This window comes from Equus asinus, chromosome 22, assembly GCF_041296235.1.
Source record: "Equus asinus isolate D_3611 breed Donkey chromosome 22, EquAss-T2T_v2, whole genome shotgun sequence".
In the NCBI taxonomy this organism is placed as follows: Eukaryota; Metazoa; Chordata; class Mammalia; order Perissodactyla; family Equidae; genus Equus; species Equus asinus.
Window position 1 is genome coordinate 36,329,832 of NC_091811.1, and position 25,501 is coordinate 36,355,332.

At 37.9% G+C, this 25,501-nt stretch overlaps 1 protein-coding gene across 3 annotated transcripts in view; it reads right to left on the reverse strand.

Annotated features, from left to right (window-relative positions):
• The window catches only part of ITPR2 (inositol 1,4,5-trisphosphate receptor type 2), a 465,227-nt gene that overhangs the window by 289,258 nt on the left and 150,468 nt on the right, over positions 1-25,501 (reverse strand). For all 3 annotated transcript variants that reach the window (XM_070494990.1, XM_070494989.1, XM_070494991.1), the window contains 3 exons: positions 25,194-25,344; positions 4,069-4,262; positions 429-558 (listed from right to left, as the gene is read on the reverse strand). In XM_070494990.1, coding sequence (XP_070351091.1) covers positions 429-558; positions 4,069-4,262; positions 25,194-25,344 — 475 coding nt within the window. The remainder of the gene's footprint in view (positions 1-428; positions 559-4,068; positions 4,263-25,193; positions 25,345-25,501) is intronic.

Consider the following 25,501-nt stretch of genomic DNA (forward strand, 5'->3'; position numbering starts at 1 on the left):
AAAAATTTTCCTTGGATTTTCACCAAAATGGCAGAATGCCTAAAAGATTCAGACTCTGGAGCTGGAGAGACCTCAGGGGGAATCTCCGCTCCACTACTTTCATGACCTTTAGCAACTTAAACCCCCCTGACCTTGGTTTTCTGATCTAAAAAAACGGCACAGTAAACAGTACCTCTACCTCATAGAGTTGTGAAGAGTACAGAAGAAACTCTATTCAAAGGCCTTAGAACCAAGTAACAGCAAATATCTTCCCTGCCATTCTAGGCAAGTTATTTAATGCTCTGTCTCCGTTCCTTCATGTCATTTGTGGAGATTATTTCTACATTTTTGTCTCATAGAAACACCACTGTGTTTTAAACTACAAAAGGTACTTTCAAGTTCTCAGGAAAATAAAATACAAAGAGTAAATATTGTCACAAAGGAGATACCTGATGGTAGTAACGTATCTGGAGAGCCATTGGCAGACGTTTCAGCATTTTCATTGTTCTCTCCAAATTCCTTCTTATATATCGACAACATATATGAGATCCTATAATCTAGTCTGACACTCAGGATAAACTACAAGAAACGTTAGAAACAACATAATTTTCTCTTAATAGCATAGTGTTTAAAAATACAATTCATTACAAGACACTAACAACAACAGAACTATCAACATTTCACATGAACTAGTTAGAACGGTTACTGGTCAACTCAACAGTCTAGTTTCATACGTGTTCATCGGTTAAAGACTAAGAAAAGTGATACATTTCCATTAGTCAATGTCAGTAAAATCCAAAAATAGTTTTTGGAAAGAAGAAAACTTGAGTCCCCATGATTCCTCTCTGGAATATTCCAAATAGAGGTATCCTATGGGTCTGGATGAAGAGGTAATAATGACATCATTTCATTGAGCACTTTGCAGAGTCTCCATTGGCTCTGGGAGGAGAATGCTGCAGCTGCGACCCTCATTCATGCACAGAAAGGCTGAGATTTCAGCTGCAATAGTGTGGATTCTGGCTAGACCACAATTAGTCCTGGATCTAGGCTACACAAGAGCAGCTGGAGTAATAACATCCAACTATATCATGGATTTGCCTCATTGATCCTTGTTTTCCTTGGGTTTGAGCTGTCCTTGTTCTCCGTAATTGATGCATTGACAGAGACTAAGTGCCAAGAAGGTTCCTGTCTGTGCTAGGCACTATGAAGAATGCAAGCACTTGAAGCCACTGCCCTCAAGAAGCCAATGATCCAGTTGGGAAAACAAAATGTAGCATTGTTAATGTAATTAGAAAATTATTGAGGGCTCAATTACGTGGCAGAGAATTCAGTGGAGATCAAAGAAGGAAAAAGTATGTGCTACAGATTTCTGAGTTGAGAAGGGAAACAACAGAGAATTGGTTTTACACAAGGCTGCCCTCCGTCTCAGTTTGCCTAAGATAAGCCTGGTTTAACCTTTTGTCCCAGCATAATTATCATCAGCGTTCCTTACACTCTCAAAAGAGTCTCATGTGGACAGTAAACAATAACAGTCGCACAAGTTTTAGAAAACCTGGTATGCCATGGTGCAATCTAACCTTCTCTCTCACTATGCCACTCTTGTATCACATCCCCCCTCCCTCCCCCCTCTCCCTCCCTCTCCCTCCCTCCCTTCCTCCTTCTGTTCCCTTTCTCTCATTCTCTCTCTCACGTCTCTGTTCCAACAGTACTGGATGGAACGTCTACAGTTTCTCTTGCCTCTTCACATTTGTCCAGTGTCCACTTGACCTTGAATATTCACCTCCTCCACCCCACAATAACCAGCTTTTGAGATATCCTCCAAGGTCCAGCTTAAATCCCTTTTTTAATGACGCTTTCCCTGGGTCCTCAGTCCAAACTAACTCTTCTCTTTTTTGCTCACCCAGCACACCATTTACCCCTACAGGTCAAAAGTTGAATCACTCGCTCTGTCCCTCTGTCTCTCTCTCCTCTGCTAGACCCCCATGCTCCTTATGGGCAGCACACATGCTCCATGTCAGCTATGTTCACTTAAGTTAAAGAAACATTTGTTATGCCAGGTACTGAGGTAGGGCCAAGGGTCCAAAAAAGGTGCCAAGGATATAAGACCTGCCTTTGAAGAGCATAGAAAGTAGAGGGAAAACGAACACCAAAGAGGCTCTTTTATTAACATATGGTGAGTGCCGCAACACGTACTGGTTGACCTGATTCTAGTTAATAAGGGGATTTTTAAGCAGCAGACAGATCATGAGAAAAGGGGACTGAGAAAGGGCCGTTGGATTTGGGAGCTTTGAGCAGAAGGCTGGGAGCAGAGGATAGACGGCAGGTGCTTAAATATAATAGTTTTTAAACCTACGTAAAGAAAAAATTAATAAAACAAATTAATGAAACACTTGTTAATTTTTAGTTAGAGTTTAGCTCTCACAGAAGTGTATTTTATAAATATAACCAAAATTAAAACTTTCATCCTCCAAAATATTTAATTGTGAAAAATAAATGGAAGGTAGAAGGAAAAGGGGAAAGAGAAGGACAAAAACAGAGGCAGAGAAAGAGAGCTGAGAGAGATCCAAAGACGGATAGAAGGGGATAACGAAAGAGAGAAATAAAAAGACTGAAAACAGCGAGAGACACGAAATGATGGGAAAAGGGAGGAAGACCTTGAGAGGAGGAATTGCTGGCAGAAAGCAGGAGACTTGTACAAGGAAAGTGGCTACCAAGAAATTCTTGAAGAGATGTTCTAAGAAAGAAACACATTCAACAGCAGCACCCAGGAACACAGACACAGTGAATCAGACCCACATGCAGAGACATGAAAATCAGAGTGAAAACAGAGGTTCAACAAGAAACATAAAGAGGCCAAAAGAGGCAGCGAAAATGAGTCAGCCCTAAACTGCCCCACCATAGTAACTCTATCTCCTCGTGTTTTCAGCTGTGAGAGGTTGTTTTTTAAATGCTGCTTTTCTGTAACTGTGGGCTTAAATGGGGTCACGTATTTTAGAGGGTGTCCCATGGGGAGGAGGATGTTAAGCTCCGGGCTCATTAAGTCCACAGGTCAGGTGATCACAACTTTTCTCAGTTTAAGAATAGGAAAACGAAGTGATTTTTTCAGGGTCATGAACGCAGTATTGGGAGGCCTGCCAATCTTTCTCAGGATTCAGCCTTTGGAATTCCTGGAGGAACTGTGAAACCTTTTTCTGATTATAAATCTAATTACTTTAAAATAAAAAGGTACAGACCCTTCCAGGACTACTAACACACTTCGGGTAGCTCAGTCTACATTAAGTTATGAGGAAAGACTTAGTAAACTGTATCTAGAATCTTAATAGATCCTTGAAAATGCCAAGCTCCATTCTCCAAATCTGGAATAATGCTATAATTAAAGTATCATAAAACTACTTTCCAAACTTAAAAAAAAAAATGTTAAGAATTCATAGCTACAGTAATGAGAAATTTAGTCACTAAATCATTGGGCATGAAATAATAACTCATCTTCTTTAAATTCATAGAGCTAGGTATTAGACTAGGTTAATTTTAAAACATATATATAGTATTGCTAGCCCCTTGGAAACAAAAACACAAAGAGAGATAGTCACTAATATAAAATACCAAAACCAATTATTATCATTTCTGTTAATAGTAAATAAAATTTTATTTGACTTTCTTGCTACAATGGTAAACATAGATACATGGAATCATACATCCAATTCAATTAAAAATAGGAAAAGAATGACTGGAATTCAATCATTAACTTTGCCTGCTCTGAAATCCTTCTTAAATGAAGGTAAAATTAATCAGGGTCAATACTAAACAAGAAAATACGTAAGAAGGAGGTTTTGTCAGCCTCAAAGCACTCTACAATTGTTAGATATCATAATTAATACATTTAATGGGAATGAACAAATGTAATAAATATGTTAAATAGTGTCAGTGTGATGAGATTTCTTACCAGGCTTGTCATTAGCTTAAAAGAAGTAAAATTAGATCAAGAGCATTCCAGAACAGCTACACAGTGATTAGGAACAAAAAGTGCAAGAAGTTAAACCAATAAGCACAATTAGATATTTGTCACTTCACTTCCATTATGCAACATACCTGCAAAATCTCAATAATCTTGAGTTTGGTGTCCATCACAGTCACATCCTCGTGCTCTGTGGGGCTCCCTTGCTTGCTGGGGTGGATGCTGGGCTGAACATCAGGCACACTCATGGGGAAGATAGAACCTCTACTGAGCACCATCTGGGTCATCATCTCCCCCACTCCATGGATGGTTCTCATGACATTGTTTCCTGGCATGAGAAAAGTCCCTCAGTCAACACACACAACACCTGAAGAAACAGCTATACTATCTAGTTGGTCACAACCAGACTGAAAACATGATAGGAAAAGTATTAAAGGTAGGAAAAAATAGTATCAGCACCGCTCTGGCTCTTTCCTTGCAGGTAAAGTTAAGATACTGCAGACATATTTCAAAATGGCGGATTTTAAAAACAAAAGTTTACTTTTCTCAGAAAATGCTTTCAAATGACATGCCAAGGGTGAGTTGTTAACTCTAATGACATCCAAATCAGGTCCTTATAGAACACAGTAAGTCCTAGCAATTATCACACCAGTAGGCTCTAACTTCTATAATAATGCAAAATGAAGGTTACTAATCTCTACAATAAAGTGAACTGCGAGGATACAGAGATTACATAAAAACATTTAAATGGTGACTAATGTCCTAATCTTACCCTCAAACCAAGGATTTTTTAGCTTTGCTTTTATAACGCTTATGAAAAGAGTTTGTGAGAAGGATTGTTACGACTTGATTTTAAGAAAAAGAAAGTCTTTTGTGGAGAAAAACCACATAACAACCAACACACTTCCCATTCCTTCATCCAGTTTGAATAGAAAACCATTATTCAAAATCCACAGAAAGCAATTAAGTTTGAGGTAATTACGCAAAGAAATTAGGGACAAACATGATCATTTTCAATGAGGCATCCTCCTCTTCTATGTCTTCTCTTGAGTTTGGCTTATCATCATCTGTCCTCTAACAAAATTGCCGATGTACTCATTCCCTACACTGACCACGAGTTGCTGTACCAGTGGATCCTCCTGACACTGCCACAATTTACATTCTCCAGCCTGACTGTTATTTCTCACTTCTAAATTCCTACAAAAAGCAAAAGATTCAAAAGAACAATTGTCTACTTTCCTTTCAGAACAGTGGTCTCTGCTTCGTGGGTGTTCATGGAGCTTTGCCTCAAACAAAGGCCTAGGAATCTGGCAAAGAATTTTCCTTTCCCGAAGTGTCTCAGGGTGTAAACCAAGAGAAAGGGAAATAGAAATAAGATGGGATGAGACAAAACTCTCAGTTCTAAGTGAAGAATATAAACTGTGGGAATACCTACAGGATTGAAAGACAAACAAAGAAAAGGAAAATATTTAAAAGATGACTCAAGAGCATCTTCATGGTCCTGTGCACAGACCACAACTACCACCAAGCCATTGGTAACCACTACTATATGTACATTGCGAAAGGTAAAATGCCTTTTAAAATTCATTATCTCATCCCTACGTGAAATTAGCATACACAAAAGAGGGTAGTACTCAAATAGTACATTCTTGAGTAGGCAGAGGAGAAAACATTTTTTCTAGAGTGGTGTCTTCCAGGCAGAAATTAATTGGGGTTTTCATCCTGAGAGTCTAGGACCTTTTATTACACTGCTGCTTGCATAATCCAAAAAAAAGGGGATAAGAAAAAAATATATACAAAAAGTAATTTCCAAGCCTGGACAAAGTCGAGACAAAGGATTTGAGAGCACCCCATTTTCTATCAGAATAACCTTGAGGCAGAATGCTTCATTGTCTGTAGTTCTCAAACAACCATAGCAGTTGAGTATTTCCAAATCCTTGCACTGTTTGCTACATGGACATCTGGTTGTTGGCAATAGTTTTGGGTCATCAGTGTTCAACCAGTATATTTATCGGAGTCTTGATTCGAGTATGTATATGTGTTAGCCTCCAAGAGATGCTTTCTCACCACTAACACAGAACAGGCTCCTTTGTTATTCTTACTCTTGATTCACACAGAAATCCTTGGCACCCACAGTGTCTGCGTCTTATTTAGATTTGCATGGAAAATAATCATTTAATCCAAATGATTATTACACAGAAAGTTAGCCCAGACAATTCTTTTCCCCAAATATAGGTCCTGTCACCAAGAAACTAAAATGGAGAGGCCAGAACCATAATAATACGTAACACATGTTGTCAATGACATGACAGGGTTCATTTCAGTTGTACCACATCCTTAGATGCCTGTGGTACGTGGTCGCCACAAAACTCCCCTACATCTCCATGTATGGCCAACTCAGAGGTCTCAAATTAAGAGATGCTGTATTTTCTGGAATTGCTTGGTCGTGATGAGAAGTGCTTAACTTGTGAATTATTACACCTTGAAATACATAAGTCAAAGGCCACATAAATCACAGATATGCCAGGCTCTCAGTATCCACTTTTCCACAGAAAAATTTCTAATTCTAGACTTTATATAAGTCAGAGGGAATCAGTCCTCAACATTACAAAAGAAGAAATCTTACTATTCCTCTTCTCAACCATAATTAGTTAATACTACTAAAAAGGATTCAGTGAAAAGCCTACTGTATTATAATATAAACCCTCTGGACAAATTAACCCCTAGAAATTCAGCTTTTCTATGTCTTTTATGTTAACCCAGCAACCAGAATTTGGATTTATGTATAAAGTATACTGAGACGCTTTAAAAAAAGGGGAGTCATTTTTGTTAAGTAGAAGTGTGAAGGAAGGAATTGCTTAGAAACAAAAGCAAATGGACTGTTCAGGTTCTTTCATTACATGACTGTAGAGATATTTTTACTAATCCTAATTCCCTCAAGAGAAAGTAAGACAGGTATACTAAATGCATTCTCGGAAAGGTGACTTGGAATGGAGTGGGAATACATTGCTTTTTCTCTTTGATGGTTTCCATGAGCCAAGCTTCATAACCTATTCCAGAGAAGTGGAAAGCAGTAAGAAATTTACATAACACTAAATTTGTGCTGACCATAATTTAATTTTTCCCTATTCAAAAGTCATTTCAAACATGGGTTCAACAATTAACAGTTATATGGATTTATAGAAGGTGTGAGAGATTTAATAGACTCTTACTTGACTGAAATTTATTTTACGTCCATTAGTGTTTTCTTTTCTTTAAAGTCATCTTTATCTGTTATCTCTATGAGAAATACTTTTCTCCTATGAATACATAAGAATAAAGACAATAATTTGAATTTTCCAGTTGTTTAGATTTCAGATAAATAGACATTTCTAAAACCTTCTGAGCACTTATAAGACATGAGAGACGTACTTGATTAGAAAAGTACTGTGAATAATTGTTCACAGCAATTCACGTGTTCGGTGACTACTAAAGGCAGCTCAACGTTATATAGTAATACAGGCCAAAAGATGGATAATCCAAAAACCATCCTTGTTTCCCTGAAACATATTTTTATAGTTGGATTTGAATAAATGCATCTGCTGTTATAATAATTCATTTAAAACAGAAAAGACATGACTCAGGAAGTCTTCCTATTTCCCATCCCTGCTCCTTATAAACCTCTGCTTGCTGGAAAACGCCTACACTCTCCAGAACTAGAGCAGTTTTCTATTTCAGACATTCTCTGGAGCAGCGCTTCCTCCCAGCGTTTGAAGGTCTGGGTTATAGAAGGACTTTTCTGTATGCAAAGAAAACAAAAACATTAACATACGATCCAAGCCTCAGTGAAGCTAATGATATAAGCAGAGTGATGGCTAACAGTTACCAACCTGGATTAAATGGAAGATCAAGATTTAACACCCTATGAAGACAAGAGATGACCAGCTCTCCCACTTCCAAGTTAGATCACAGTATTTTGGATAGCTACATATCCAGTCCACATCAGGCTTTTACTCCATCCATGTGCTGGACCTGGAGGGAACTTTCTATTCCTCTGCCTGGAGATCTCTTATCCAGAGGGTCACTTGGCTTGCTGCCTCACTCCTTTCTAATTACTGGTGCAACGTCACCTCCTCGGACCTTTTCTGGCCACCCTCTCTAAAGAAGGACTGCCATCACTCTGGATCTATGCTCCTGCTTTACATTTCAGGCATGGCATTAGCACCATATCACATCATAGTTATATTTGTTTATGTGTTTATTGTATGTCCCCTCATAACAAACAAACAAGCAAAAGAACATGAGCTCCATGAAGACAGTGATTCTGCCTGGTGTACTGCTCTATCTCCAACAGCTAGAATAGTGCCCGACACACAGTAGCCATTCAATAAATGTTAGATTAATGCATGAAGAAAAGAAAAAAAGATTGAATGAACAAATGAATTATTAAATATAAGAATAACTTTTTTATAAGGCTCATATAAAAAAGTGGGTATCATTACATTACAGGTACATACTCCACCTTTTAGCAAGATGAGTTTTTGCTTGTTTTCCTTTAAACTTTTCTAATTTTCTACTTTTTTTCAAAAAGCATATACAATTTCACGTTACTTAAAAACAAGAAAAGAAAAATTAATAAAATAGATACCAATGAGATAAGGGAAATCATAGAATCTGCCTTTATCAAGGGCATATCACATCCCATGTAGTCTGCGAGGCCATATATACCCTTCATGGCAGGGGAGGGAGCTGGGGGACCCATCACACTGGACACAGCCAGAAAGCGGCAGATCTCAGATTCAGGTCAACTGATGTCAACGTGCATCTTTTTCCCCACACCATGTTGCTTCACTAATAGACCATCACCTTACAAGTTTCCAAAGATTTTAAACTAGAACACAGACAACCTAGCAAATGCAGACAGAAAATATTCTAACTAAAAATGTGTACTGCAAACGTGGAATTACTTATTAATCACATAAGGAATTTCTCACCTTATTCTCAAGTGATCTTATCCAACCATTTCTTATTATATAATAGGCCACACACTACTTATGGCACTTTGTTTACATCACACAACTTAATTTTAAGAGCAGCCCTTGTTCAGAAAGTATTTATTAAGTACCTAATGGTCATCTGGCTCTCTATTAGAGACCTCAGAGGTGGCAGGATACAAAAGAAGTAGAAGAATTTACAATATGGCTGGGAAAACATAAAACATGTCCCCCCAAAATTTAAGAACAAATACAAAGCAGAAGAGATGATAATAGTACAGCATGGGCAGTATATAAAACTGCTTAGGAAATTTTTTTTAATTGGGAAAGTTATCTTTGGGTGAGGAGAATGAAGGGCAGCTTCACCAAAGAGATACAACTTTGAACTAGACTTTGAATGGAATGAAGGATTTATATTAGAGTAGTGTGATCTTTTTCAAGTCACTTCACCATCCAATGTTCAGAATCTTAATCCTAATAAAATACATCCCAATTTCTTGTGAGAATAAAATTACATAATATGTGCAAAAAGGTCATGAAGAATAAAAAGTACCATAAAATGATAAGGTATTAATTCAAAATGAAAAGTGGAGAACATGTGGCTGCTTTCACTACATCTCTGAAAAACAACTCTTCTCCATTTCATCATGTTCTATTATAGTGGTTACCACCTTACTAATGAATGTGTGGTTCCATCACATAATCATAGCTTATAATCTCTTACACTGTGGCATGATTGACACACAACACTGCCTCTAAAAGGAGAAGTCCTTCAGAAGAGTGGTTTATAAAGAATACTTAATGGACAAATAAACACTCACTGAATACAGTGTGTTGATAATCCATTTTCAGATTCCAAGTTTCTAAGAGCTTAGAAATAGAACAAAGCAAAATCTATTAAAAACATATTACTAAAATATAGTAATGTTATTATCCATCTTTTTTGAATATCAAGTAGACTGCTTAGAAGAAAATTATTTCCCATCCCACACCCTAAAGAAGTGCTGTTCAAAGGATGAACTGAAAAAGCAATTCATACAAAACAGCGGTTGAGTTCTACATCTTATTTTGGATTTCATCACTGTCAAATCCTGACAGTCATTTCAATATTCCAAACCTCAAGATTTTAATTTGCAAAACTGATCTTTAATTCTTAACAGTTAATAGTCCAAGCAATAAATGAATTTCCATACTATTTCTATAATTGAGATGTAATTTAAATACAGTGAAATGCACAGATCTTACATGAAAGATTTCAGTAGTTTTGACAAGGAAGGGTATACACCCATATAAACCACAGGTCATCCAGATACTGAACATCTCCGTTACCCCAGAAAACCTCCTTTGTGCCCTTTCCCAGTTAATCCTCTCTACACTCTCCCTCACCAGCACCACCAAAAGCAACCACTCTAATGATTTATCATACCATAGGTATATACATTGAAGATGGTACAGTTTCATAGGTATGATTTTAGTTTAAGGATTATAGCCAAAGAGTACTAGTAAACCAATCACTGTTAAAGCACAGAAAGGCCTCTAGTTCTTTACTACTCTGTTGTTGCCTTGAGCAGGTAAGTATTTTTGTCAGTGATTCGTGAAGTCAGAGATAGCATGTTTCTCAAGTGCAATGATAACATGAAACAAAGAAGGATAACTAACATAGTGAATAACTCCATCAAATCCCAAACTACATTAAGAGGCTGAAAAGCAACGAGTTAAATCCAACGCGGTAAAATCAAAATATAAAATGCCCTGCACTCAGGTCCAAATAAAATCAACTTAAGTATATGATGGGGGAAATGTGATGGAACAGAGCACAAATTAGAACTTTAGTTGTGTTCAAGTTCAGTAGGAATCAATACGTCATCATTACCAAAAACACTCATTTTCATCTAGATGGCATTACAAAAGTAAAGTGTTCAGAATGAATGAGAAAATAATTGTCCTTGCCTCTGTGCTGGTCAGACCAGTGATCAATGATATTTGAATCATAAGAGGAACTGCAGATGACTACACAGAGAAGAGGAGACACTTAGGTGACACAATGGCCATTTTCAAACAGAGAAAGACTGACATGTGGAAGTGATGTCAGATTTCAACGTGGCTCCAGAAAACAAAAGTAGGCTGCTTGTTGGAAGTTAGAGAGAAGTATATTTAGGATAACATAACAAAAAAGACCTAAAAGTTGGAGATGTTGGAAATAGAAAGATCTGCCTTTTGCAGCAATAAAATCTTGGTCACTCAGGTGTTCAAGGAGATCACAGATGACCATCTGTAATGGGTTTTATACGAAGATCTGAACTTCATATATTGTGTAGATGATTTCTACAGCCCCTTTATAGGCTAACATTCTATAAATCTATGTTTGGGTTCCAATATCCAATAATGTGCTTTACTGTAGGTCACTGGTGGACTCTCTTGACCAGCAATTGTGAGAACTGGGGAACCTATCTCAGTGTATTCAGACTTTGAGGCATCAGATTCTGAGGCTCAAACAGTATTTATAATTAAAGGAAATAATTGGAGTAGAGAGAAGGTGAGGAAAACATGGTCCTCTTTAGTCGTTCTCAGTATTTGTGAAGTCATCCTAGGTAATGATTCTGCCCTAGTAACTCAATGTGGTAATGTTAGTAGCTCTTCCTGGACGCCAGGAATCATTCATACCTAGTTCCTCCTAGGTAACTCTCCAAGTTTCAGAGTCCCCTTAGAGCTTAAAGATAACATGAAACAAGAATAAATTCCACACCAAATTGTGGAAGGTGCTTCACCCACTGTATGGCTGATGCCTTTGGGAAACCAAAACCCAAAAACTACAGATGATGCCTTTGTTTCTGACACATGCCACAGAAACACAGACAAACCTAGATTCAGAGTTTTCTGCCTCTACTGAGTCAAATCAATTACAAAGTATAACAAAAATAATTTTATGAATTATAACTTTATGTGAATAACCCAGGACTGAGAGAACTATAAAGAAGTAATAGAGTTACTTTGTGACTTAGTGTAATATAAATTATGCATGCATCATCTCATTAAATCCCGAAATTTATTAACCTACACAGTTAACAAATGCATATTTGAATCATATTACTTCTATTAAGATGGTGCACCAGAGATCACTGAAAAGGTATAGTATTAATCACTAAAATTGTTAAAATAAAATTGCAGGAACAAAATACCAGCAAGCATTTTAACAGAAACTGGCATCTCCATTCATCGGAAGTTTGGAAAGCCAAACTATAAGTTCCTAAGTAATAAAAGAAAAACAATCATATATTTGGAATGTCATGGTCTAGAAAAATATTTTTATGATTCAAATGCATACATATTTATATAAAACATGCAATTTACATACATTCATCAAATGCATTTTACTCAATAGATATTTCTGAAAGCCAAGTATGTATCTAATAGTATATTAGGCAAGGTATGAGTCAGGTATAAAACCAGAAAGAGAATCTATTTTCATAGCTTTTCTCCTCACTTTGATTCTCTCAGTCAATAAACTTGAATTTTTATTATTGAATTATCTAGGTAGTAACTCTAAGAGTCACAGAGCCTTTTGTAAGTCTACTAGGAAAAACATAAAAAATAACTACAAAATTAACAAAAGAAGACATAAATATATATTTGGAATATTAAGGGCTCTAAATATTTTTCTCTTTCAAATGCATGCATATTTATATAAGGCATGTCACTTACATTCACCCTAATGAAAAGCAAGTTATACAAGTATATATGAGATACAGAAGTAGCTCATAAAAAAGTGGCTACGAGGACAAAATTGTTCAGTATTACAGGGAGAACAGCAAGAAACAGAGCTAGAGGCTTATAATACATACTATGAAGACTCTTGGTCACCAACTTAAGGAACTGCGTTGTTATTCTCTAGAGTTGATGAGAACTAGTAAAAGAAGCAGAGTATATGATTTAGAAGGATCCTTATGTTGGAACGTGGCGAAAGAGCTAAAAACAGAGTCAGGGAGATCAGGCAGAAATCTATTGCAAGGAGTGAAGAAGAATATTCAGCTTCAAGAGATATTTAAGTGGTGAAACTTTTAAGACTTGTGATTGAAACTTTGTTTCTAAGACAAGCCAAATAACCATTCATGAAGGGGTGATTCTTTGTTAAAAAAAATTGGGGGTGGGGGGAGGGGCCTGCCCAGTGGCCCAGCGTTGGGTTCACATGTTCCCTTCAGCGACCTGGGTTCACCGGTTCAGATGCCAGGCTCTGACCTCCGCACTCCTTGGCAAGCCATGCTGTGGTAGGCGTCCCACAGATAATGTAGAAGATGGACACAGATGTTGGCTCAGGGCTGAGCTTCCTCAAAAAAAGAAATTTTTTTTTTATCTGACTTGTAAAATCACTTCAAGTTAAATCGAAACTTTTTAGTAAACACCTACTGTTTTGCACTAACTCTTCTTGGGAAATATTTAAAAAGTAGAAAATAGGTCCCTGGAGATGAGGAAGTCATATACAGAGAATGCAGTATGATAACGACAGAAAGAATATCGACTGTAGGGCTGTAGGTATTTTGGTAAAGAAGTAGAGAAAAAGAAAAGAAACCTGAATTCAAAATTTGGCTCAGCAACTACAAGCTGCATGGTCTTAGGCAAAGTATTTAATCTTCCTAAGAGGCTGTTTTCTGGGCAAAATAGTAACCATAATACCTCACTTGCTGGATTGTGATAAGGATTAATGATGAAAATACACAAAAGATCTAGAGGTGTGCTAAAAGGATTAACAATAAAAATATGCAAAAGATCTAGAGGTGTGCTAGGTATTGAATGTGAATAATAGATACATTTTATATCGTATTCTTTTGCCAAATGTGTGGCCTGGTGCATGTTTAGAAACTCAGTCTGAAGTAGACATATTACATAATTATGCTCTGCCTATTTTTATATATGTATTTGACTTTAAAAAGGAACATGATCTAGTGTAGATCATGTGTTTGAGACCTTGATATAGAAAGAGAAGATCATGCCCAGAGTTGGAGGGAAAAGTCTTCTTAGGCACCATTGACAACTAAGAGAAAACTTGACAGTTACGTAGGGATCTCTTCTAAAACTTATAAAAGCTTAAGCATAAAAAAATAAATAATAGTGTAAAAGACATTAAACATCAAGCCAGAAAGGACTTAGAGGTGCAGACAGCAAAGCACAAAGCTGGTGGGAGAACCAGACTAAGATGATCAGAACATCACAGAAATGTTCCTTAACATCTGAAGAAGAGGATTCCAGAAAAGACCTGCTGCCCAAAACCTGTTTCTGATGCCAGTGATTCTGGGGCATTTGGAAGTAGGTAGCTTCTAGAATTTTTTTTTTTCACATATAGAACTTTGTTATGCATTCAAATGTTTTAAAGTCATTTCTATTTTTCTCCCTAGTCTCTATTTCCTATGAGATCTTAAGCTTTGTTTACAGTTTTTTCAATCATGGTATTTTTCTGGAAGTTCCCTATGGTGGATGCTGCAAACTTCCCTCTGGTGGATGCTGCGATGGCCCTGCTCAGATTCTCTTTCACAAATGAAGGATTTTTGCCTCAGTTGCTGGGAGTGCTACTTGGATGACAGCCCTCAAATGTCAGTCCCCTGTGGGGATTGACTAGTCTGCTGAGTGTGCAGACTTGTCTGCAGTCTTGCCTCAAGCAAGGCCACTCACCCACTCCAGGGCAGCCCGGGGGACATAAAGGTTCAGCCCCCTCACCCAATGGGAGACAACTCTGAAGGGACAGCTCCACTTCAGATGCTTCCACGAAGATTGCATCCCAACCCAATTTCTCCCTTTGCCCATTCCTGCTCCTTTCCCTACCATTCCACTGGTGTTGGTCCTAAGAGCTCTCCCTAACAAACTTCCTTTGTGCTAACCTGTCTCAGAGTCTGTTTCCCAGGGAACTGAACCTGGAATAAGTAATTCTAGAGCTGCTGGAAGATTGTCGTCATTGTTATTTAAAAATCAATGGAAGAGGTCACCCGGTAGCATAGCGGTTAAGTTCACATGTTCTGCTTCAGCAGCCCAGGATTCACCAGTTCGGATCCCGGGTGCAGACCTACGCACCACTTGTCAAACCATGCTGTGCCAGGCGTCCCACATATAAAGTGGAGGAAGATGGGAACGGATGTTAGCTCAGGGCCAGTCTTCCTCAGCAAAAAGAGGAGGATTGGTGGCCGATGTTAGCTCAGGGCTAATCTTCCTCAAAAAAAAAAAGAAAAAATCAGTGGAAGAATCTCAAGGCATTATGAAAAGAACATGCTCCTCTGACACAGCACACACATACACTAAGGGACAAGAGAAAACCTATCACTGTGGATAGGATTGCACACATGTCCTTGCCTCTTCTTTGAGTCCAAAGCTTCCTTTGCTAGAAGTATCTGTTTTGGATAGCGAGAAGGTGCAGGCAGAAGGGAAGAGCATATGGGAAGTAGGTAGGTGTGAGGAGTAAGACATATAGTGAAGACAAGACAGTTCTGCCTGAAGCAAAGGGACGTCTCTGAAAGCAGAGATGAGAGAGGACAGAGAGAAGAATACGGCCATCTAAAGGAGAATGTGGAGAGGCAAAATGGTGGTGGGAAAAATTAAGTCCAGAAATCAATGAACAAGATTTTCAAATGATGACTGCTAATTGTGGGTCTTCCCCTTGCAAGTAAACCTTGCCAACACTTCTGAACACTGTGGACGCCACTGCATTCTTAAATCCTTCACAGAGACCCGAAAAGAGCTCAGTCAGACAAAAAATTCAAAGATGAAGGAACACCGCAGAGAGTTCTTAAAATGAAGCTGCCTTGTACCTTCCGTACTTGCTCTTCAGTTATGGTCCCTGTACCAAAGCTTGTTTCTGTTCTTTCTTATCCCACACCTCCACAACACCTCCTCAGAGCCCCACCTTGCATCCAGGTAAGTCCTTGCTTGCTTGCTTGCTTGCTTGCTTGCTTTTTTTGTGACATTCGATGTTTTATTTTAAGTGAACCAAGGCTTCTGGTTTCAAGGCATTCTAGCTGATGTCTTTCCAATGAGCAATCTTAGCTATTAACCAGGAGATATGCTTCATGGATATTTGTTAAAAGGAGTGATTTGCAACACACATATTAAAAAGGATGCCAAGAGCGAATAAAAATTACATACTAATCTTTGAAGAATCACAGTTTTGAACTGAAAGAGACTGTAAAGATCACATTTAGACTAACCTCCTAATTTCACAGAGGAAGAAACTATTTTCTGGCAGACTTTTGGCCTGCAAATATTTTCTTCCTTTCCCACCCATGTAACAATATTAAAAAATGTCTCTGCTCCACCTCCCATCTCAATTTCCCTTCTCCTTTTTAATAGCAACTATGCTGCCAGAAAAAGCATTTCAAGGTGGATCATGTGAAATCTCTGCCAGGGCAAAAAAAAAAAAAAATTAAAGAAGCAGCTGATTCTTTGCCACTGGATGGAGAGTTAGCATGCCCTTACTCTCTTCCCCAAACCTTCTGGGGTAAGGGGTGCTCCTGGATATACATATATCCAAAGTGCCTCTCACTACCCTCCTTGCTTCTCTCTTCCCTATAAGGGTTGGGCCCACAGGGTTATAAGTCATCCCGTGCAGCTGGAATCTTTTTAGGGCAGAAAGATAATTTCAGGCTGTCAGGGTTACCTCTACCTTATTCTCTAAGACCAAAGGCACTTCAGCTCCTAACCTGGAACCTCTAAGGAAAGGAAATCCTAAAAGTAAGTGGAAGTTTCTATTGACTTTTTTTTAACTGATTTCCCATTTTCAACATTATAACATATAGGCCAACGAAAGTGATTATCTGATTACCGACTATAACCAGGCCCACATTTCTGGAGTTGGATGGAAACACCTAAGAATCTGGAGCTGTGAAAAAGCAAAATGATAGAAGATAAAAAGAAACTAGTCAGCTCTTGTTTGGTCTTTTGCTAGTTTTCCGATATATTGCCTTTTCAAATTGCGGTGAGTTCAAGGGCAGGGAGACAGTTGTGAAAAGAAATGATCGTGGTGGCCTAGACACCCTAACTAGGCCTAAATGTTACTCAGTGGTTATGATTTTACAGCGCCATGTCAGAGGGTTAAATTTGAACCCCAGTTCCATTCCAACGACAAACAGATAAGTGGAATAATATTGTTGGGATAACTAAATAATGAATTAGACCCAAACCATTTCTATACTCCGTTCAAATGGAGATGATACTCTCACCATCCAGAGTTCCCATGTTATTTTGCTCGTTAGAGGAATGTGTAAGTAGTATTCACATTTGTCCCCGACGATTTAAATGACTCTCCAGGACAACAAAATATACCCACCTGCTGTAAAAAGTGATCTTATTTAGTAGTAGTATCAATCCTTGGATTACAAATCCTTCAGCAAGCATAAAGAGAAAAAAAGTATCATTTTTTAAATGGAATGCACTTTCGAGAGTATATTGAAAATATCCAGTTTTTCCGCCAGCGTATGCATTTACTTTTAACTTCTATACACAACAAAGAAGGGCACTGCTTGACATAATCCTTCGACCCGAAAGATCAATTACACTGAATGGTGCCTGTGCATTTTTAAATCACTGAGAGCAAATGATGGGTATTAGGCAAAGCAAATTGAGTCAACAACATAGCCTGCTGAGAGGGAATACATTTGTTTAAAAACAATATTGCTTTTCTTAAGCAAGTACATAGCCAATGAAAGGTACTGGATTGACAGTTCTGAAGATTAGGATCTTCTGTTTCACTACAGCACAGGACAGGGCCATGCCAGCTCCCTGTGTCTCCCTGGGAAAATGCCTGGATCATTTTCTTAATGGACTGCCTCTAGGGCACAAAAATGAAAAGCTGCTTCTGAGCCTAGCAATTTCTGCTGAGCATGCCGACTGAAAGCCACTGTGATGGGGAGCAGTCACAGCCCGGGAGCTAGACTCAGCCCCTCAACCAGCTCTAGGATGAGGACAACTCACAGGGACATGGAGGTGAGCTGCACCATCACCAAGGACCCAGAAAAGGAAAACTTCGGTAACAGCCACTTTCCAAGCCAGCCATCCCCATCGCCTCAAATGCTAATCACTGACATCTAAACCCACAGGATTTCCCAGAAAGATAAATGAATGCTGTGTGTGCACACCCCATTTGAGGCAGGCGCCACGGAGGCCGCACGAAATGGAACTCCGGGAACAGAAGCCTTTTCCTTCCAGACACACCTCTTCTTCCGGCTCCTTGGGTCTGACCTGCCAAACAACTAGCAAACACATTTCTCTGAATGTCCAACCCCAACTGTGCTGGAGCAGAATTAGTAAGTGGTAAGTAGATCAGAAGGATAAAAAAAGACCTGGTTCTATTGCACAAAATTTTCCAGACGTGGTATAAGAAAAGAAAACTGTTATCACTGACTTAAAGGGACTGGTTTGTCTAGCAACAATGCTTACAGAATTACTCCCTATTTTTTAAAAATATGCCTTACAAATGACTTCCAATTGAAAATAAAGTTTCACTAAAATAAGGAAAGAGAATCAAAATCACGTGAATATAAAAAAGCCAAGATGATGATACACTGGGTATTGTAATGTGGCAACATGCTATGACTCCTATGAGTTGTCCTTTAAAAGAAATGTTCTTTTTTTTCACCAGGTACTTTCTGTAATCTGGGATTTCCTCTCTGGCATCAACCTCTGTCTCACCCTGTACCACAGGAATTTTTCCCAGGCCTGACAATCCTGTCTCCACATTTGGAGATTCCAGAAATGTGTTCTCTCTTGCTTCTTTTGTTAAGAATTTATAGAGTCTCACAGAACTTTTGTTAGGAATTTATAGTTTAACAGAACTCAGCTATACTAACACACCTCCTAGTAGAATTGTAAGGTAATCCTTTAAGTCTGAAGTGTTGTCTTACATAAAATAAATCATTTTCCTACTTGGCTAATTATTTAAGTTACTAACTGTCTCATTTTGAAATACTTTCAAATTTATGGGAAGAGTTGCAAGAGAGTACAAAGAACTCATTCCATAATACCTTCTGCCCAGATTTATTAGATTCACAAATTCTGCCACATTTGTGCCCTCTCTCACTCTCTCTTTACATATATATATTATATCTTTCTTGTACTATTTGAGAATTAGTTCTAAACATCATGACCTTTTAACTCTCAATTCTTCAGCATATATTTGCCAAAAACAAGCACCTTGTCTTACATAACCACAATATAATTATAAAATTCAGGAAATCTAACTGACATAATACTACAACCTAATATAAAATTCATATTCCAATTTCACCAACTGTGCCAATAATGTCTTCTGCAGGTAACATTTTTTCTGATCCCAAATAATGTATCTAATTGTCATGTTTCTTTAATCTCCTTTAATCTGGAATAGTTTCTCAATCTTTCTTTATCTCTCATGGAACTGAAATTTTTGAAAAGTTCAAGCCAGTTGTTCTATAAAATATCCCACAATTCGTACTTGTCTGATAATTCCTCATGATTAGTGGGAGATCATGAATACAAAATAGGTGAAGTTGTGTCCTCAGTGCATCACATTTAGAGGCATATAACATTGCTTTGTCCCAATTTTTTTTAAATTTTAAACTCTGTATTTTGTTTACTCAGCATAAAGAATATCTATTAAAATGATCCCCTCCATAAGTCTAAACTTAAAAAGTATTATGAAACAAAATTCTAACTTCAACAACAATTTTTCTAAAATATTAGATCATTGGACTAACAAATAATCTAAGTGGTACAAAGGATAGGAAGACTAATTTCTTACACTTTAATTCTTAGCAATGCCACTAACTTACAAATGGATCTTAGGCAAGTTATTATCTCCCTGAATACGCTTTTCTATATTGGTACTTTAAAAGAAAACTTTTGACAGAACAATCTGAAATCCATGCATAATTCCATTACATTCGCATTATTGGCAACTTTATGGAAAATAATGTATCCCTGTGAGGCACATTCTTTTCTATTTTATATGATATAAATAAAGCCACATATTCACTTTTTCAAATGCACCTCAAGGTAACATTGACAAAACATATAGCACCTTCCTTTTTTGTCTTGCAGGTTATAGATATGCTCCAAAGAAATCTAGATTGGAGTATTTCACTATAAAAGCATTGTTCTTCCAAACGTTTGCAAGTTAATAACATTAAATAAACATTTAATGTTAGTAAAAGCAAAAAGGATTCCCTGAGAAGGACTTTTAGAGTTGAGAGGAATGAAGAAAGCCCACTATAACTTCTTTCAGAGGTATTATCTATAGTATAACTACAATTGTTATCAAATCATGCTGAACAACAAAGTATATTTTCTCACAGTTTACATCATGTACCCAATCACAGGAATGTATAAAAAAATAATTTACCCTCTGATTTGCAGATATCAAGAGAAGTGATCTGAAAACTATGGTCCTTAAGTTCAAATTAGCTTCAACACATCAAGAACTAGAATAGAGATTTCTTGGGTATTTACTACTATATAGGGGGATAAGCATATCCTTTCAGATTCCAAAAATCTAGCCAAAATCCTCAAAGTAGGAAAATGCATTTCCCCAAATAAAGAGATGCTGCTCTACATGACATTCCACTCTCAAAAGGAAGAAATCTCTGAGTCTTGTTTCATGCAGTACATATATAAATATTTCCTATCAACACAACAAGAAGTTTCTTAGAGAAATGTAATTGGCTAATAAAAACTATCATGATTCATTGTTAACACTGGAGTAAAATTATGGTGTTCCATATTTTAATAATGGAGTAAAATTGTGTGTGTCATGGCTAAGGCCAAGTCACACTACATGGAAGGTAATCCTTCACACACAGAGTACCACTTAGCACAGAGTCCTTGACGAATATTAGCTATCTAGGAAGTGTATTTATAAAAGTCAACAAACAATTAAATTACTTAGCGTTACTTTTCCTTTGGCTTCCAAGACATCACATTCTCCTGGTGTTCCTCTTTACTCACCGGCTGCTCTGTCCTAATCTCTTTTGCTGGGTCCTTCTCCATCTCACGGCTCAATGTTGGAACATCCCAGGATTCAATCTTTAGACTTCATTTCTTCCCAATGAACAATCATTCCCTAAGTGATCTTATCCAGTCTGATATTTTGAAGGTCTCCCATGCACTGATTCTCACATTTATATTTCCTACCCTGAGAAAACACTAAGTTCACTCCCACATCCAACTATTCATAACATCTCCACTTAGATGCCTACTAGGCATTTGAAACCTAACAGGCCCAAACAGAAATCCTAATTTTCCCTCAACTCCACTCATCTGCTAGTCTTTCCCACCTCAATAAATACTACCACAATCACCCAGCTGCTGATTCAAAACCTAGGAACCTTTGGCTCTCTTCTTTCTGTCCCATTCCACATCCAAGTTCTATCAGTTAAGACTATAAAATTATAAATTCATCCCTTCTCACCACTTCTACCAGTACCATCCTATTTAAATACCATCATCCAATTCCTCAACAGCCTTCTAACTATGGTCTTCCCAACACTACACCCACACAGATATCCTCTGTTCTCCACTCAGCAGCCAAAGTCACCAGATCATATCAATCCCTTCTCAAATCTCTCCGAAGGTTGTCCGTCAAACTCAGAACAACATTCAAATTCAAAGGTCTGCACATCTCTACAATCCGGGATTCTCCGACCTTCTCTCCTACTCATCTCCCCTTATCTCACTTTACCTCGGCCAAACGGCCTTCCTGCTGCTCCTCACACCTACCAAACTTATTCGGCCTCAGGACTGTCTTCCTTGATGCAGGTAGCTCTCTGCTCAAATGTCAGAGAGGTTGTTCAGTCCATCCCAGCCAAAAATAACTGCCCCTCTCTTACTTCATCATTCCCCACATTGTCCTACTTTATTTTTCTTCAACGTGTTTGCTAACGTTACAGTGTATATTCATTTGTTTAGTATCTGACCATCTCCTCCAACAAGGGGAGAGGCGGGGTTTTGTCTATTTATTTATTATCAATCCTCCTTGCAGCTAAGGACTTTGTTTATCTTGTCCATTGTTTATTCCCAGTGACTAGAACAGTGTCTGGCATACAACAGTTGCTTACTGAACAAATTAATTAATCGTTCTCAGGTAGCTGAAAGAATGATTTAGGTATCGAGAGGTGACTGGAGTTCATGAGAAAATATGAGAATTATAAAAACTGTAAAAGAGTAAAAAAATGTGTCTTAGAGGATAAACATGGACAGGACGGTGAAGAGTGCAAACAAGACATCTGCAAATTTTCAGAGGAAGAAAATTCTGCTTTTTATGGTAAAAAACACTGTTTTTTATACTGTTTTTATAGTCTGAAAGCAGACCATAAGCACTAAAATCAAACGTCAAGATCAACTTCTAACTTATTGAGAATGGTTTAGTTGAAAGTAAAGTGGACATTGTATAAGCATCATACCAGGAAGCATCTTTCCTTTCCTTTTTTCTCCACCTGCTCTCATAGTGCCTCCTTCTCCTCCTCTCCACTTTCTCTGAATGTATATTATATATAATAGTTTTACTAGGCTATGTCTTGGAGATTACCATTCTGCACAATTTCACCATGTAGAATTCAGGTGATCTTTTATTTACAGAACGTTTTCTTGGATTGTAATTTTAAATATCTTTCTGTTCCATTGTTTGGTTTTTCCTCTTCAGGGACTCCAATTATTCACATGATGGCTCTTCTTTGCCTTTTGTCTGTTTCAACCACTTTCTCTCCGACTTTTTTTTTACCTGTTTCTTTATATCACTGACATTCTCATCATTGTTCTCACTTTTCTTAAATGTTGCTTCTTACACTTTCATTCAAAATCCGCTCTCCTTTTGATACCTCGTAATTAATATATAATTCTAAAAAAGAAATAAAGTCTACCATTTTATTCTATTTCTTTCCTGAGTCCAATCAACTTTCATTTCATTTCTCCCTGGCTTTTTGGTCCATTTCTAATCTTAGTTTTTGAATTTATGATTCAAGGTGTTTTTTATATCCCAAAGTTTATTTGAAGATATTTAATCCAGTTTAGAGTGTCATGTTACAATGTTACAATTTTCTTCTCTTTCATGGTTGCTTTTCAGAGAGGAATTTCCATCAACTGAAATGTTTTCATTCTCCATTCTGTTTTTATCTTATAGTCATTTCATATAGATGATGAGTTCATTTATCCATTTCTTGGACAAGGTTGACAATATGATCTTTAGATCAAGAGCACCCTCTCCTGTCAGAGTCATGAAGTGCAATTTCTTTACAGTTTGGGTTTTGGTGGGGGGCAACACAAAAGGAATCATATTGCCTCCAATTTTTTGGTTTTCTTTGATCTTGTGGTATTCAGGATTTCCCCATCTTGCTTCTTTTTCCCTTCACCAACAAGACTCCAAAAGGTGCCCTCCCTTACTCTTAACCTTGTCATCGTAGAAGCATAGCTTTTCCACAACTGCCACCTGTGTACCTCTAAGTCCCTTCCTCTTTACTCAGTGCTCCCATCTATCTGGATTCTCTTTCAGTATTTTCACACTTAGGCTAGACTTTCTCTTTCTGAGTGTCACTTGCATACAATCCTTTCTTGTCTCTTCCATACATTTTTCCCAGATCCAGCTAACCATCCACAAAGGCTTACAGTAAGAACTTGTGAGACAGCTCTATTGAAAACTGATGTTACTTTCTTACTTAATAACTGAAGTTTTTACTGTCCTCTGTCTTCTAGTTCTGCTGAAGGTGAGGGATTTCTCTGGTTTAATTTGCCTCTTTTGATCTGTACAGATTTTCGGAAGATGTAGAAGGAATGGAGATTTAGGCAGCAGCAATTAATTACTTCAGTTACCTGGAAATTCCTCATTTATAATTCTTAACCAGATATTCCTTCCTTATATCTGAAATTAGATTTCTGGTTTTACTTTTTTAATCCTGTAGTGGATACTGTAATGGATACATTGTGCTCCACTCACATCTCCTCTTTAGAGCTGAGGCACCTAGAGCCCCAGTTCCTGGGCATCATGGTTGCTGACTTCTCAGAGCTGTGCCTCTCACCAGGAGTGAACCTTGGCCAAAGGGAAGGGAACTGCCTTATCCAAGGCTACACACCCCTCCATGATGAAGTCCACAGCCAACGGTTGGCTGATGCAAGGATCCAAGGCTCATCCCCTTTGCCTTAATCTGTGACAATGCTGAAGGGCCATCCCAGCTCCAGAGCTCCCAGTACGATCAGCTGACATGTCAGTTCTAACTGCACTGTGGATCAGCTCCTCTGTCTACCCAGTGCTACCTTCCTCACTTCCTTACAGGTGTTTGTTCTGCATGCACTCTTTAATATACCTCACGCAAACAATTCTCTACCTCAGGGTATTTTCAGGTCATCCAACCTAAGAAAATCACCATCAAAAAATTTTTTAATTCACTTATGAGACAGACACTGTTGTAAGTGCTTTGAATATACTGTATACATTCACTTAATTCTCACAAGGAAACTGTGAGGAAGATATTATTATTATCCTCTTCATATCTCAGATGAGAGAAGAAACTCTTAGGGGAGTTAAGCATCTCGCCTAAGGTAATAAGTAGTAAAGGCAGGATTTGAATACAGGCACTCTGACTTAAAAGCCAATTCTCTTATCCACTTCACTCTACTGCTGTCCACACTGGCTTTGCATTCACTACTTCTCTGGTACGATCCTTAGAGTCCCCATTCTTTGCATTTTTCTATGCCCTGCTATGAAGCATAGCTAGCATATGACTCATAGGATGATGATCACAAATATTAAGGTGTTTTTATTTTTTTGACACATCATATCTTCACTAGTGGATTGGCCATAATGTTAGTTCCTAAAGATGAAACTCATTGATCTTACGAATTTGTCTTTCAAACTTTAGCTTTAAAAACAAAGAAGCATGGGGGCTGGCCCCGTGGCCGAGTGGTTAAGTTCGCGCACTCCGCGGCAGGTGGCCCAGTGTTTCGTTGGTTCGAATCCTGGGCGCGGACACGGCACTGCTCATCAAGCCACGCTGAGGCAGCGTCCCACATGCCACAACTAGAAGGACCCACAACGAAGAATATACAACTATGTACTGGGGGGCTTTGGGGAGAAAAAGGAAAAAAATAAAATCTTTAAAAAAAAAAAAAAACAAAGAAGCATGTTTGTAAATCCAGCCTATTATTACCCAATCCTATCATAGGATTACTTTTTATTTGGACATACATGTTAGCAGGTACACATTAACAACCATTTCCCTATCGATTTGTTTCTTATCTTACCTCCAAGTAATACCAAAAAGATTATAACTTTCCTCAAAGATTCTTACCTCCATCTTGAAATTTGCTTAATCTTTCAAAATATGATGACATGGGGGCCTGTACAATATCTAGGATAGCCAGAAGTGTTCTTGTTAGCCTTAATAATTCACTGAAACTATAAAATCCAAAGTATATAAGATTCCGAGCCAAGTGGACCACCTTAATAAAAGAGGAAGGGGAGGATGGGAAAGAAAAGAAAAACATTAGGAACTGAAATTAATACTGACTTTTATTATTTAAATTAGTACAGCTATTTCTGAACTTTGTCATTTCTTAACACCTAGAAATTAAAATACCTGCAAAAGCAACCACTGAA